The following is a 14,244-nucleotide window of genomic DNA, read 5'->3' as shown; positions in this document are numbered from 1 at the left end:
TAAACGCACGTATTCTTTGAAATCATTAATAAACTACAAATTTTTAATTTTTTGCCTCTATATTTATGTACCCATAACTGAAGTCCCCATGCAGTACCATCCCATTCAGCAAGTCAATGTGCAAATGGCTCAACCTGGACCATTGTAATGTAACTTAGTATAGTGATTGTAGACTGTTAGCCATGTTTAGTATAATGTACGGTAAGGTAACTTCTATATTTATTCTAAGATATATTTGGTAGCCATAACTATAGACTGTAGTGTTATAGACTCTATGCTAGAGTACAGATGACTATATACAGTAAGGTGTTGAGTTACTCATAAGGTTATAGGTAAAAATGGAACTGTAAATCATATATTAGGATATGGTTAATTCATTATACTTTGACTGGTGTGAATAATGCCTACGTAAATACTGCAGTCATATCCAAATCGGATTAATGATGGTCCATAGTAGAATAGTGTTACTGAGAATAATTTAACTACGCGTAAAATAAGGTAAAAGGTTGGCGTACGGATTGTAGCTGCGAATGCTACGAAAAGTATAAAAGCATGCAACTTTAGATTATTCTGTTAGTTCGTTATAGAAGTCTTTAGTAGTAGTATTCGGCTAGAGTAGAGTTGTGTGTTGTAAATCTTTGTATAAGATTCCATAAAGCTCTTATTTTTCTAAAATTTGGAATTTCGTGATCGGTATATATCACAACCATATACTGTAGCTCTTAATTAGTGTTCCTTGACTCAATGATAGCCTACAAAATCTATGGCTAATAATGCTCAATACGATAAAATGATAGTCAATAATGTCATTCTAGTATAATTTGTAATAAAAGAATTCCAACTAATTTATAACGACTGAATGCCACATACAGTCTTATCCTTTAGTAGTAATAGTGCCATCGTTAAATATATTCCTGAACAATTATAACTTTACTTCTAGGAGAACATATTTTTGCTTGGATGTAATCCTTAGCTACTTCAATTTCATTAGTTTAAACTATTTAATTATTTTTACTGTTTTTTGATAAGACGAATTAGTAAGTCTTTAATAAATTTTACAGAAATTTATGTCGTAAAGGACAAAGAGCAGAGTCCTTTATAGCTTTTAGGATGTGAATATTTTAACTTACTATAGAAAATACCTTGAAAGTGGTAGTATCTTTAAATTTTACCATGCCAAATCGTGATATCGCCATGTTTTCTTCATTATTTTACAAAGTGTTGTATAGATTACTATAGAAATAACCTAGGAGCAATCTTCTAACCTTAAGAAAGTGCGTTTGATAGTCTATTGGGATTGTAAATGAATTTGACTTAGTAAGAAAACCCTATCCATAGAGAAAGGGGATTTATAACATGACGGTAAAGTACTGCAATTTGGGTTATAATCGTACAGTTATCGTACAATATCATGCAAGTTACATTAGGAAAGTTTAGCTTAGAAAATAAAAAATAAGATGGCAAATGGCAGAGGTTGTGTTGATTGTAAAGTAGCTAGAATGCTATTTTTAGGGCTAAATCTTGATGTTTAAAGGCTAATTTTTAGATTTTTATAATGTATTAATGATTATTTTATAGTTAGTTTGATGGTTTTATAGTGTTTTGTAAGGGAATCATACGGTAAATCGCGTCTGAACTTTGAATGATATTTGTTTTCTTAAGTGGTGCAAAGTAGTTTTCTAAAGTGAATCTTAAGAGCGATTGGTTAATAAAAATTTAGTTTTAAATACCACTGACTGCTCTACAAAGTCTATAAATGATAGTGTAATCAAAATATTTAGAGTAGAAAGTAAAAGAAAATTCTTTTGAAAAACTTGCTGGATTTTAAAGACCATCTAAGTCGAACTGTTTGTTGTGAGTGAAAACGTCCTTCTTTTGTTAGATTGTTTGGTTGTTGACAGTTTCAACTCAGTTGTTTTTATTTCTTGACTTATAATACTTAGAATTCAGTACTTGGAAGATTGTTTGATCAGATTCTCTCACATTTTCTTAATAAATTATTGATTGGTTATTTCCCCAATTTTATTTGGTATCAAAGTTCGTTAAGTCGACCAGAGTGCTGTGAAAGTAGAATCAAAGTTTGTTAAAAGTTTTGTGGCTTGATTTCTACACTTTTCATTTCATTTCATTTAATATGGCTAGTTTGATCTTAATCATTTAATTGTAATTTAGAATCGGGATTGCAAATAATTTTTCGGAATAGTCTAGAATTACATATAAAAATATGTATGACAGTTAAGATTAGCTCCGGTTGCAAACTTTCTAAGTAATACCTCGTTAAATTTCTCCGACGATTATTTACAATTACTACAAATTTTATAATCATATAATTATGGCATTTGTTACGTAGCTTAATATTGAATACACACTGTAGAGAAATATTTTAATAAAATCTTTGAAAGCTACCGCTCGTTAGTAAGTGCAAAAATACCACTCAATTATATCCTTGATAAAATAGGATTGGGACCCATCGTCTCTTCCGTAAGTTAAATTGTCGAAGCCAAACCGCAAATTTACTTTTTAGTGAAAATTTCTCACTATTTTAATCCATTTTATAGTAGTCCAATTCTTTGTACATCACATAATAATAAAAATCAACCTTCTAATGATGATAGCTATTAAATACAGAATGGAACTTTTAATAGTTTTTACTTTAATTGCATTTGGTTTCAATCTTTGAAAACGTTACCAGACCTTATAATGAAGAACCAGTATCGTTAAATTTAGTAAATGTCTTGAATTAATATTCAGGGTTTAATTATAAATACCAAAATTAAAATCTATTTGACAACTCTTTGCCATCATTAAAAAGGCTTCTGTTGATGATACGATCATTTATAAATTTGATAATACTTTTGATTTAGAATATTTCGACTCAAGGTCTAACTTACGTTCATTCATTCCAAGAATGATAACGTAATTTATCATTAACAACTGACCTACGTCATAGAACTTGCATGTCGTAGAATGCATTTAATATATACCATGCTGGTAAATCAAATAGCTAAATGAGATATAAGTACGTATCATGAACTTTTGTAATTGCGTACAATGCATTCTAGCGCTTATAGCCTAAGTGAACATAAATATGAATGATCAACATCATCTAACAAAAGAAGTGAAAGTAGCTACGACAAAGTTGAAACATGCAGGATGATGGATATATGAACATTCAATTTTCATGGTTAAGTAGCTCGCACTTAATACGGGGTTCCTTAATAACATCGATCCGAAAAGTACAATTTATTTGATGAGCTTACAAGCTGATATAAAGTAATATAGACTAGATAGTACTTCTGATTATTTTAATACCGAAATGTACTCATCAAAGTCGTCTTCGCTTGTAATTACCTTTATGGCCGCAATTTATAGGGCTGCTTCAGATGACATGTCATAAGATAGGCTGAATTTGGACCAATGTTCCGTCTATCTATCTTACAGCACATGAGTACTTACTTATTAAATGTAATATTGGTTTAACTATAGTCGTTTAGACTCATCTATATATTCTAAGTCAATTCCTAATAATCAATAGACGATATGTCCATAAAAGTTCTATAAAGTTACCTGAGATATTTTACAGAATTAAATAAAAAGAACAGAAAAGAATAATTAGAATATCAGATTGAGTAGATCTTTTCGTACTTTTTCCCTTTATATCTCGATATTACTGCAATTTATGAAGGAATTGATTTATTAAATTCATACAAATCTTTCGATTCGATCATAATAGTCCATTTAAAGAATAATAAAACCCAAATTTGCAAGTAAAGAGCAGCTTGTACAAATATCCAATAATTGCATCGGTATTTAGTAGCTGGGATAATTAGTGCTATTGCTCATACTAGACTTGGTTCAATTTCAAAGCGCGTTTTTTAGTATCAGATTTCAAACCGTGCATCTATTGGAGTCGCAGCTTATATAATTTTTGAAAAAGTACTAATAAGTAACACTTTGGAATCATAGAATAAGCAAAATACAACCTGTACAATGGTAAATCTTCTTATTGGTAAAGCTAATTTTTGAATTTAATTCAAGCAGTAACTCAAAGTTCTCCAATCAAGTAGTTTAGCATGTTTGATATCAGGCAATGATTTTTGCAAAATCTGCAATTCAAGTGATTTATTACCTCATGTTCTTTTATTATTCATAACTTAATGTTATGTTATCAAGTCTTGCCATCCTATTATTGATATTATAGCAAGATCTTAGCAAGAAATCTCAACATATTAAGATAAGCCTCTAAAGATTTACAGTTACATTAATTCTTTGCATAATATCGCCACAAAGAAACTTGAATTCAAGCAGTGTAGCGGATATTATCAACCTTCTACGTTATTTCACTACAAAATTTTGATAGAAAGGACTCCTCATGTAAAACGATGATTAATCCATAGGTAGCGATAAATGACGTTTAAATTATTTACTTGGTCGACTATATCGGACTATGAAATCAGCAACAATATAATGCCTTTTATATTAGCAAATAATATAATGATAAGTAGACCATAAAAATAAATTACGTTACAGAGCTACAAATTTACATATGTATTATGCACATGTGAGACTGCTTTTGAATAAAAGCAAATAACAATGCAGAGCTCATGCTCTAACGGATATTAAATTTAGAAAATCGAATTATAATATATCTAGTAAAATAATGTGCATAAAGTAGCTAAAACGAAATTATAATAGATTGCATAAAGGGTGTAAAAGTTAAATATCATATATGAATATATTGATAATAGAGTTCTCCATTCTATATAAAATTAAGCTATTTGCTATAATAGTAAATAATAATCTTTCTAGCTATTGTGATGGATAAATTCATTAAGTATGCTTCCATCAGAGGGACTTATGGATCCTACGTCATAATACAACAATCAGAAAGCAGCATTATATAAAGGTTAACGATTAAAACATTTTTCTTGAATAACGAAGAGAACACAAATTTGAAGGTAAGTGAATATAGTTACTTTATTAGAAATGCACCTTTCGAATTTCAATCAAATCTATTTAAAATTACCATGTTAAAGATTAAATTATAACAATCATAGTAATCATTATAGCAGTTATTAGGCATAATTTTATAAATTTTAGAGTATTTAATGCCTTCCAAGCAGTATATTAGAAGACTTTAAATGCTCAGTAGATAGCTGCAGGGCTAAGTAGTAAATAGTATATAACCTATCTTATCGGCAATTGGAAGAGTTATGAGCATCCTGTAAAAAGCAAGCTTTAAATCAATCAATGTGTATTAGAACAAAATGGCAGCTGTAATCCGACCGCAATACAATCAACAACCAGTACCATGTACAGTAGTACAACAACCTCAAATAACATACGAAACTCAGAGAGTTAGTACATCTTGCTGTATACCGCGTGAGAAGGCATTGTCAGAGGAACTTCGACCAGCACAACTGGGGCTTGGTGTTACATTACTTGTGACTGGTCTTGTGAGTTTAATACTCGAAATTGTTGGATTTTTTACCACCTATACTGTCCATACTTATAGTGGCAATGGCTATAATTATACATATTTAATCTACAATCCAACTACCTTTTTCGCTTGCGGTATTTGGGCTGGATTGTTTGTAAGTATTGATAAGCAAACTTTCCTGAGTAATATTTCCTTGATCTAATCTTCATGTATTTTTAAATTTCACCGATGACTAGTTCGTACCTATAAGCGCCAGAAGACCGCTGTCTTCCTAACTGCTTCTACTATTATCGCTTTCATAGTCATATTAATATGTTCTTTTTCAAATGAACACTGTATTCCAAGTCTTTCTTATCTCCGTTCTACGATACTGTTAACAGCGATGTATTTATTCAGGATATCTGTTAAACCTACCTTTATATAAGTTACAGTTTTGCATGAACTTCAAAATCAGAATTGTATTCAGCTAATATTTTGAATTACTTTTGCAACAGTATCTGTTGGCAGGTATCTTTGCCATTGCAAATCACAAGAAACAAAAAGCAGCCAGCATTCATCTGGTAAATTCTAAATGATCACAAAATATTTATACAACCTTACAGACAGTATATATATAAATAAGATCCAATTTATTACTTAAAAAGAAGGAAGACATCGCTGCTTGCTTAAGATTGCCATTTCACTTATATTAATTACAATAGATGAATAGTTTGTATGCATTCTCCATTTTGGGTTTCGTATCCTCCATTGGTCACGTTGGCATCAGTTTTGGTTATTTGATTGGTCGTAGTACTCTTCCTTCTATCTGGTTCAACATTGTATCTTTGGCCTTAGCAGTAACTGGCTCTGCTACCACTTTAACTTTCCTTGTAATACTCAGTAGAGAACTCTATTGCAAATCTTATCCTGGGGTTAGTAACCATATCTAGTATCTTCATTCCAATATTCAGAAGCTGATTATAAGATAACTGGACGTTGCAGAGTAGAATTGTTTTTTACTTTGTTATTATTCCACTTCGCATACGAATTCAAATAATGAAGCTACCGTTAATAGTTCTATTCTGTGATAAAAGCTTCAATTTCTATTAAATCACCATCTGTAGTATTTGAAAAGACAAATAATCTCATTAGCAATTCAATTGGTAACTCATCTATATCACATTAACATACGGGTATACCATGATTTTTGATTCAGGGTGCTCATTCTGCACACTATCAATCGGCAACTCACGTTATAACAATGCAACAATATCCAAATCAGCAAGGTAATAGCAATTTCAGGATTAACTAAAACGCATTTATAATTTAGAATCTGCCTGATTTACTTGACAATTGGAAATGGCTTAATATGGTCCGCCCATATCGTATAGTGATATGAAATAGCTTTTTAATTGATAAAAATAATTCTAGATTTATTATTATGAATTTTCTTTCTCCGGATAAAATTATGATAATGTCATCAAATAACTGCTTGCAATGTAATATCACTATAGGATTAGCTACATTAAACTATCAAATTACTCTTTATACTATTTTTTATTATCATTTCAAGCATGATACTTGATAAACTATTTCGATTTTGTATGCTTATTTATAATTAAAGTGCCTATACAATACCAACCCGCTCAGGCAACATATACGCAAGCTATTCAACCTGGGCCGTACACAGCAGTCCCGAATCAGATTTCCACCAATCAGTCAGAACCTACAAAAACTATGGGTGGTAATCCCTAATTTATGCCATTAAGACAAAATAAGATTCTGAAATTCTAATTATAATGGAATACATCAAAATGGATAAATTCATAGCAACTAAATATTATATACATATACTTTTACCCTTACGTAATTATCAACTTACTGTATGAATTCCACAATAATTGTAATGCAAAGAGCTTCGTTCTTTACCAAATTTTCTTTAGTAATCTTTTTATTCTTTTAATAAGGCTAACGATTTGTTTTGTGCTGAGATAACATATTGCAGTAATATCATTCGTAAAACATATAGCTTATTTTAGCAAGTCTTTTAAATGTTATCATAAAGACGTTATTATTCATAGATGAATCATTTGTGAAAGCTTTAAAAATCTTTGTAGGTAGTTTGTGTAATATCCAAGATTCGAATAGACGGCAAAATCAATAAATAATAACCGATTAAATATTATAACGATTTTATTCATCGAATGCCCTTTGAATAAAGTGAACATATTTCAACTATAGTCTCATCTGTTAATATTATAATTTCAGATTTGCAGGTTGCAATTAAAATAAATCCATACTGCTAGCCCCCTTAATTTGGATCATGTGAGGCTATGATTAAACTGATCGTAAAATTACAAAATTTGTAGAAAATTAGGATCTTACAAGACCTTTATACAATGATAATCTACTCGCAGCTCTATTCTAGCCAAATTTAGCAGGAAGAAAGACTTCTAGAAAGAAGTATTACAATAACTTAAAGCTGGATTTTTATATAATTTTCGTAGCATTAGCAGCTACAATCAGCATAGTAACATTTTTATCTTATTTTATAATTGTCAAGATTATTCTTATTAACAATATTTTGTAGTGGACCATCAATAATCCAATGGGATAAAAGCTACAGTATTTACGTAGACTTTAAGTTTACCTACTTAACTAAGATGAACAAACCATGTTGTGACGGAGCTCGCTCCGAAATGAATAATATTTTGATCTAATACGTTTAATAATGTTATTATAGAGGTTTGCCGTTCTCGACAACAACCTAGTTGTTAATTGAGTTTTGTTATTAATTATTGTAGCAATATCAAGCGTGGATATGGTGTTAGCAATTAAAATGTCAAACTGTGAAGATTATTATGTTAGTAAATAAGGTGCTAATTAATAATATTAATTTGTGGCAAGTAATAAGTGACACTCGATCTAGTCGGATCTATAGTAAGCCTGTATTGCACAATATATAATTTAATGTGAAAGATTAGCACCGATCTTATTTGTGTGACATATGAAAATGTATATAAGCTTGATTATTACTTTTTAATCTCAGCTCCACTGAGGCTAACGTAAGGTACACTGGTACAAACGTAAGCAAGCTAGTAATAAAGATATTTATTAACCTAAACCTATCGTTTTGACTTGATTACTATAGTATAGGAATAAGTTAGTTTTCCCTTACTGAGGATCTCCGGAGTTAGTCGGAGAACCATAAGAGTAGATAGACTAGTTTAGGTACGTTCACGAAAGCTGTTTTGTGACACTGGTGGCAGCGGTGGGATCCGAAGAAGAAACCACTTTGCCCTAAAACTTGGAACTCCTTGGTACGCTAGCACTCGACAAACTGACCTCAAGAAAAAGGTAAGAAGACCAATTTCAGTTCTTGTAAAGAAGTCAGAAGAGTCTACGAAGATAACCTGATCAACTGATACGCCGATAAGTGAAGATGGCTCACTCAAGCGTAGATTGAAACCTGTTAACCGAAGATGCTGAAAGCCAGAGGACGGAATAACTTACCGCCTTGTCCGATGAGGAAGTGAAAGATATGTAGCTACCGCACAAGAATTTAGACGCCTTTGCTTCTACGTTAAAACAACTATAAAACTCTTCTTTTATTCAACTATCTGCCGAGCTTAAATACCCTTCGGCAGCAGCTATCATGTATGAGTCATAACAGTTCATAAAATTCAGCTCATATTGGTTAGCTAAATTAATAAAGACATTATTCATAATTTTGGACATGTACTGAACGATTCTAGATAATTAGACTTCAGTATGTCCACACACAGAATTATTTATGGTATGTATTATCTATAATTGAATATCTTCAGGATATTCATCACAAGCGTTACAAGACATAACACTATAATCAATTCATATTAGTTACCTTATGAAATCTCTTACTGCAATAGCATAATTTACTGCAACAAAATAATAACTACCGTAGTTCTTACTATAAGTCATTATTAGTCCATATATAAATGTTAAACACTAATTTAGTTATTAACTCTTCATGGTGGTTCGTACCGTGACAGCTAGCATCCATGCTACTATTGCTTTTTGTCTGTTAGCAATGAGTCAAGGAAAAGAAAAACGGAATTTTTAATGCGTTTGTTATTAAATACTGACAGCATGGCAATCACATTATCATTTTAATGACATGTACTTAAAGAATTATACTTGAAAATGAAGAAAAATGCTGTAAAAATAATAAGTTATTACCTAGCAATAATATATATTGTATATCAGCAAATCTTGATTAATTAGAAATTTAGTAATAATGAAATATTTTCGTCTTTAAAGTATCTGTCAAAAATTGATGAGCTGCATTGTCAACGAAATATAGTGGAATGTGTTGAAATGATCCTAATTATATATTGTGATGAATTTATTCATTAATTTTTCAATAGATTCTGTATGATTTGTTAATAATCTTTCTCAGACTGTCATTAAAATTAATTAAAAGCCTATCTACAGTATCGATCGTAGTCATTATGGCTTTTGTAGAGTCTTCAGATCACATGATTTAGAGAAAATATCAGTATATATCATTCAGTGCTAGTTAAGTGCATTGCGGTTCCTTCACACAAAATCTATCTTCCATATATCGCCATTGCAATGCTGGGTAGAGAGTAGCAAACAATATGAAATAAAAACCTTATTCAACGTGATCAAAAGTTTAAATACAATGAAGAATTCGTCTATCGAAAGTCAGTATGGAAAAAGCAAAAACCTTTCTCTCAAAATTTATTTATTCAATGCAGATCGGATTATTTTGATCAATTCATAGTCAAGTATTTGGCGCAATCGATTAGTATTCATTATTTCAGCAAATAAAAATCGATCACTGAGTAAGATAAAAGGTGCTAAAAAATTAAATACTTCAATTAAGGCTGCTAAAGTTTAGTGCGAAATTTATTGTTCTAATATCCAAGTGTGACGGAGCTCGCTCCGAAATGAATAATATTTTGATCTAAAATGTGTAACAATATTATTATGGAGGTTGCCGATCACGGCAACAACCTAGTTGTTAATTGAGTTTTGTTATTAATTATCCTAGTAATATACAGCGTGGATATGGTGTTAGCAATTAAGATGTCAAGCTGTAAAGATTATTATGTTAGTTAATAAGGTGCTAATTAATAATATTAATTTGTGACAAGTGATAAGTAACACTCGAGCTAGTCGAATCTATAGTAAGCCTGTATGGATCTGTATTGTACATTCTATAATTTAATGTCAAAGATTAGTACCGATCTTATTTGTGTGATATATGAAACTGTATATAAGCTTGATCATTACTTTTTAATCTGAGTTCCACGAAGGCTACGCTAGAGTACACTGGTACTAAGTTGCAATAGCTGGTAATAAAATATTTAATAACCTAAACCTATCGTTGGACTCGTTGTCTATGGTATAGGAATAAGTTAGTTTTCCTTTACTGAGGATCTCCGGAGTTAGTCGGGAAACCTTAAGAGTAGATAGACTAGTTTAGGTACGTTCACGAAAGTTGTTTTGTGAACCCAAGATATAATGAGGAACCTATGTTTGATTTACCCTTGTAGAGCTAACAATAAAATTAAAGTATTTCAAAGCAGGATGGCTACTCCTGTCCTAGTGAAATATGTCCAAGATGCACAAGAAACGAAAACTCTTACTAAAATGTTACCAGGTCAGACGCCTCAAATAATTAATCACGACGAAGCTATTAATGAAAATTGTTGTATACCATGCGAGAAATCTTTGCCCTTGCATCTTCATGCCGCTCAGTTAAGACTTGGTATCGTATTATGTCTGACTGGCGTTGCGAGTGTAGGATTTGGGATCATTGGAATTTTCACTACTCGTTGGATGTTAAAACTATTTTCCTGAAAGGAATTTTTTTCAATTATATCTTATTCCATACCCAAAATATATTTCCGTTTCCATTTTATTGAGCATGTTTTTTACTTATTCCTGCGTGGATTTTCCTTAAGCTATTATACGAAGCCTATGATCAATTACAATATTTGTCTTCATTTATATTTCATTGCAGTATGCAGTTTGGGGCATCTTTGCAACTGTGTCTTGTGAGCAGTAAAATAGTGTATGAATAGTACGTTCGTGTGATGTCGATACCACTACAGTATATAAAATATAACAGTCTTTTACGTTGTCCTACCTTACCGATTCTTAAACATTTTTTCTTGCTATTTTCAATAGATGAATTACTTTTCAATTTCATCCATGCTTAGCTTAATTCTCTCTGGTGTACATATTGGTCTCAGTTCTGGCTTCATGCTTTACTGATATACTCGAGCTATCTATTGGTACAAACTTATATCATTGAGCATAGCATTATCTGCCTTTACATTCAGTATAGCTTTCGTCATACTTTTAAGAAGAGAAGATTATTATAAAGTTATAGCAGTGGTTAGTAACTAATCTAAAAAATTTATATGATTTCAGCAAGTCAATCAGTTAAAGAAATTGCTATGTACAGTATTATAAAAATAAGTGATTATAATTGCAAGGTAAAATTGGGTGAGTATACAATATTTAATAACGTATAGTCTTTTTTGTAAGTCTTAATATGGATATGTAAAAATTTACCATATGAAATAGTATAGCCCAGATCAATGCCATAACTTTAGCTAGTGAAGTTTGTGTGTTATGATAGCATTTTGTATTACTAAAGAAAGAATATAAGCACAAGTTGCGTAATTAAAAAACAATTTATGAGCTACTCTAAAGGTAATTAACGTGTAAAATACTAATATTGATGCATAATAGGATGAATTTTAAAAATATTTTAGCCTTGCATTGAAAGATGATTGATACGTAAAAGTAGGTTAAAAGATATAAAATTATATAATTCTCCTACTTTAGCTTTTTCTGCTTCATTTTCCATCAATACAGAGCTAAAGTATTAAGATTTCATTGAAATCTAACAAGTAAATATTAACTTACTTTGTGAATTGCATTTTGGACTACTTATATGCTTGAGTATCGTGGTGCAAATTAGGTTTCACCTATCCAAAAGTATTCTTATCTAGTAGGTAGCTCGGCAACTAAATTCTTAAGATTTAACGAATTTCATTGTATTCAGTAAAATAGTTTTATGGAATCAACTGAAAATGTATGGCAATATGAGAATTTTTTAATGTAGACCAGTATTATAAATATAGCAAACATTACTAAAGTAGCTAACATATTTTTAAAATTTCATTACCCATATTAAATTTTGCGTTTGATATAGCAATAGAAGAACACTATTTTTGCCTAGATATATAGAACAGATAAGAGAATATAAAAATATCTTTTAGAATAAACTTCAACCAATAGTTTGATTTGCTTCTATTTTACCTCTACATTCTATTATAAATTATTCATAAGTACGCTATCAAATGACTATGTTTGAGACAAATTTACAAAATTAATCAAAATATCAGCATAGTTACTTATAATTGTACAAAAGTGTTCCTTATACAATCACTAATAAATTTTTTCGCTTTTTGTACGTTATTTATGAATCATTTTTAAGTTATGTCTGCAGAATAGGCTCTTAAACCAGCCTACCTACATATTATACAATCGAATCCAAAAATAGTACCTCTTAAATTTGTATTTTACTTTAGTGAACCAGAATGAGTTAAAATTTTAGTGAACTTATAATTTAGAAACTGTATCTACATTACTAACGAAAATCTCCTTTCGTATTATTTATTTATCAGTGTTGCCTTCTTGGTTAAACTTAGGTTCTCTTAGTTGTCAGTCATGATGTTTAAATTGTTAACGTCTAATCTTTGAAAATTATAAGTAATGCTCTAAGCTTAAGTAGTAATTATTAAAGAAATAGCTAATATTAACTTTAACGACGGACTGTAGTTGGTCATCAACAATTTCCAAAACTATAAGCATTTCCATAATGGTAAAATAGTAATTACAGATTTGAATGTACATACAAACAGTTAATTAGTTCCGTCATAGTTTTAGATATAGTTTTATGTTGTTTCAAAGTAATTCAGTTCGTAATCAATATCAAACCGTAAAAGTAAACATACAAATAGACACCGGTGTACTGCTGAGATTTGAAGCTAACTTAGTACGTACCAATATTTACTGTATCTCGGTAAATTTGCTTATGTAAGAATCAGCTATCAGTATCATGACTGTCTATGACAAAATTTAAAATTTCAGCAAAATTACGCAAATGTAAGGTTCGTGTACAGCTTTCTTACTATAAGTTGTGTCGCTTTGAAAGTTCTGCGGAATTCCTATTATGAACTTTTTCCCCTTATAAAGGAAATTTCGCTTTAGATATTCCTGGTTATTTTTTACTCTGGTGGTAGAGAAATTCAAGTAGGATTTAGCAGATGCCGTGTTCACTAGCGGTAAGCTTCCTAACCATAGTTGTACCAAATTGAACATTCTACGAACTTCTTTTTATAAATTTGTTCCCATGTAAAACAGAACTGTCATACATATCCCAGTTTAGTCTCAGCTATGTCGGCAGATTATGATTACTTTCCAGTTTAGGTCAGACTCAATCATGACATAATATAGTTATAGAAGATTATACAATTCGAGCTTAAAAATGGTATTTTTTATTAATCAAAGTATTCTAAAAGAGCGTTTATATTGTATGAGCTAAAACCATTCCAAAATTAATACTATCAAATAAAATACAAAGCAGTGTAGTATCATCCTCGATTTGATCAAATGCATCAAGCAAAAACAATTTTAAATCAACAAGATTGCGTATTGATCTTGTAGAAATTATAAGTTACCCTGACTTAATTTTTAGAACTAAATAGCCGAGAAGTAATACTTGATATATCGCTACACAA

At 30.6% G+C, this 14,244-nt stretch overlaps 1 protein-coding gene across 1 annotated transcript; it reads left to right on the top strand.

The window, feature by feature from the left end:
• Nucleotides 1–5,267: 5,267 nt before the first annotated feature.
• TRIADDRAFT_61180 (uncharacterized protein) lies at nt 5,268–7,174 on the top strand (the record flags this gene model as incomplete). Its single annotated transcript, XM_002117131.1, has 5 exons — nt 5,268–5,594; nt 5,935–6,000; nt 6,142–6,351; nt 6,636–6,705; nt 7,044–7,174. The coding sequence occupies 5 exons, from the start codon at nt 5,268–5,270 to the stop codon at nt 7,172–7,174; spliced, it is 804 nt and encodes a 267-aa protein (XP_002117167.1).
• Between the last annotated feature and the right edge of the window lie 7,070 nt (nt 7,175–14,244).

The sequence above is a fragment of the Trichoplax adhaerens genome, genomic scaffold (assembly GCF_000150275.1).
Source record: "Trichoplax adhaerens TRIADscaffold_21 genomic scaffold, whole genome shotgun sequence".
NCBI lineage: Eukaryota > Metazoa > Placozoa > Uniplacotomia > Trichoplacea > Trichoplacidae > Trichoplax > Trichoplax adhaerens.
This window is presented reverse-complemented; position numbering and strand designations above follow the sequence as displayed.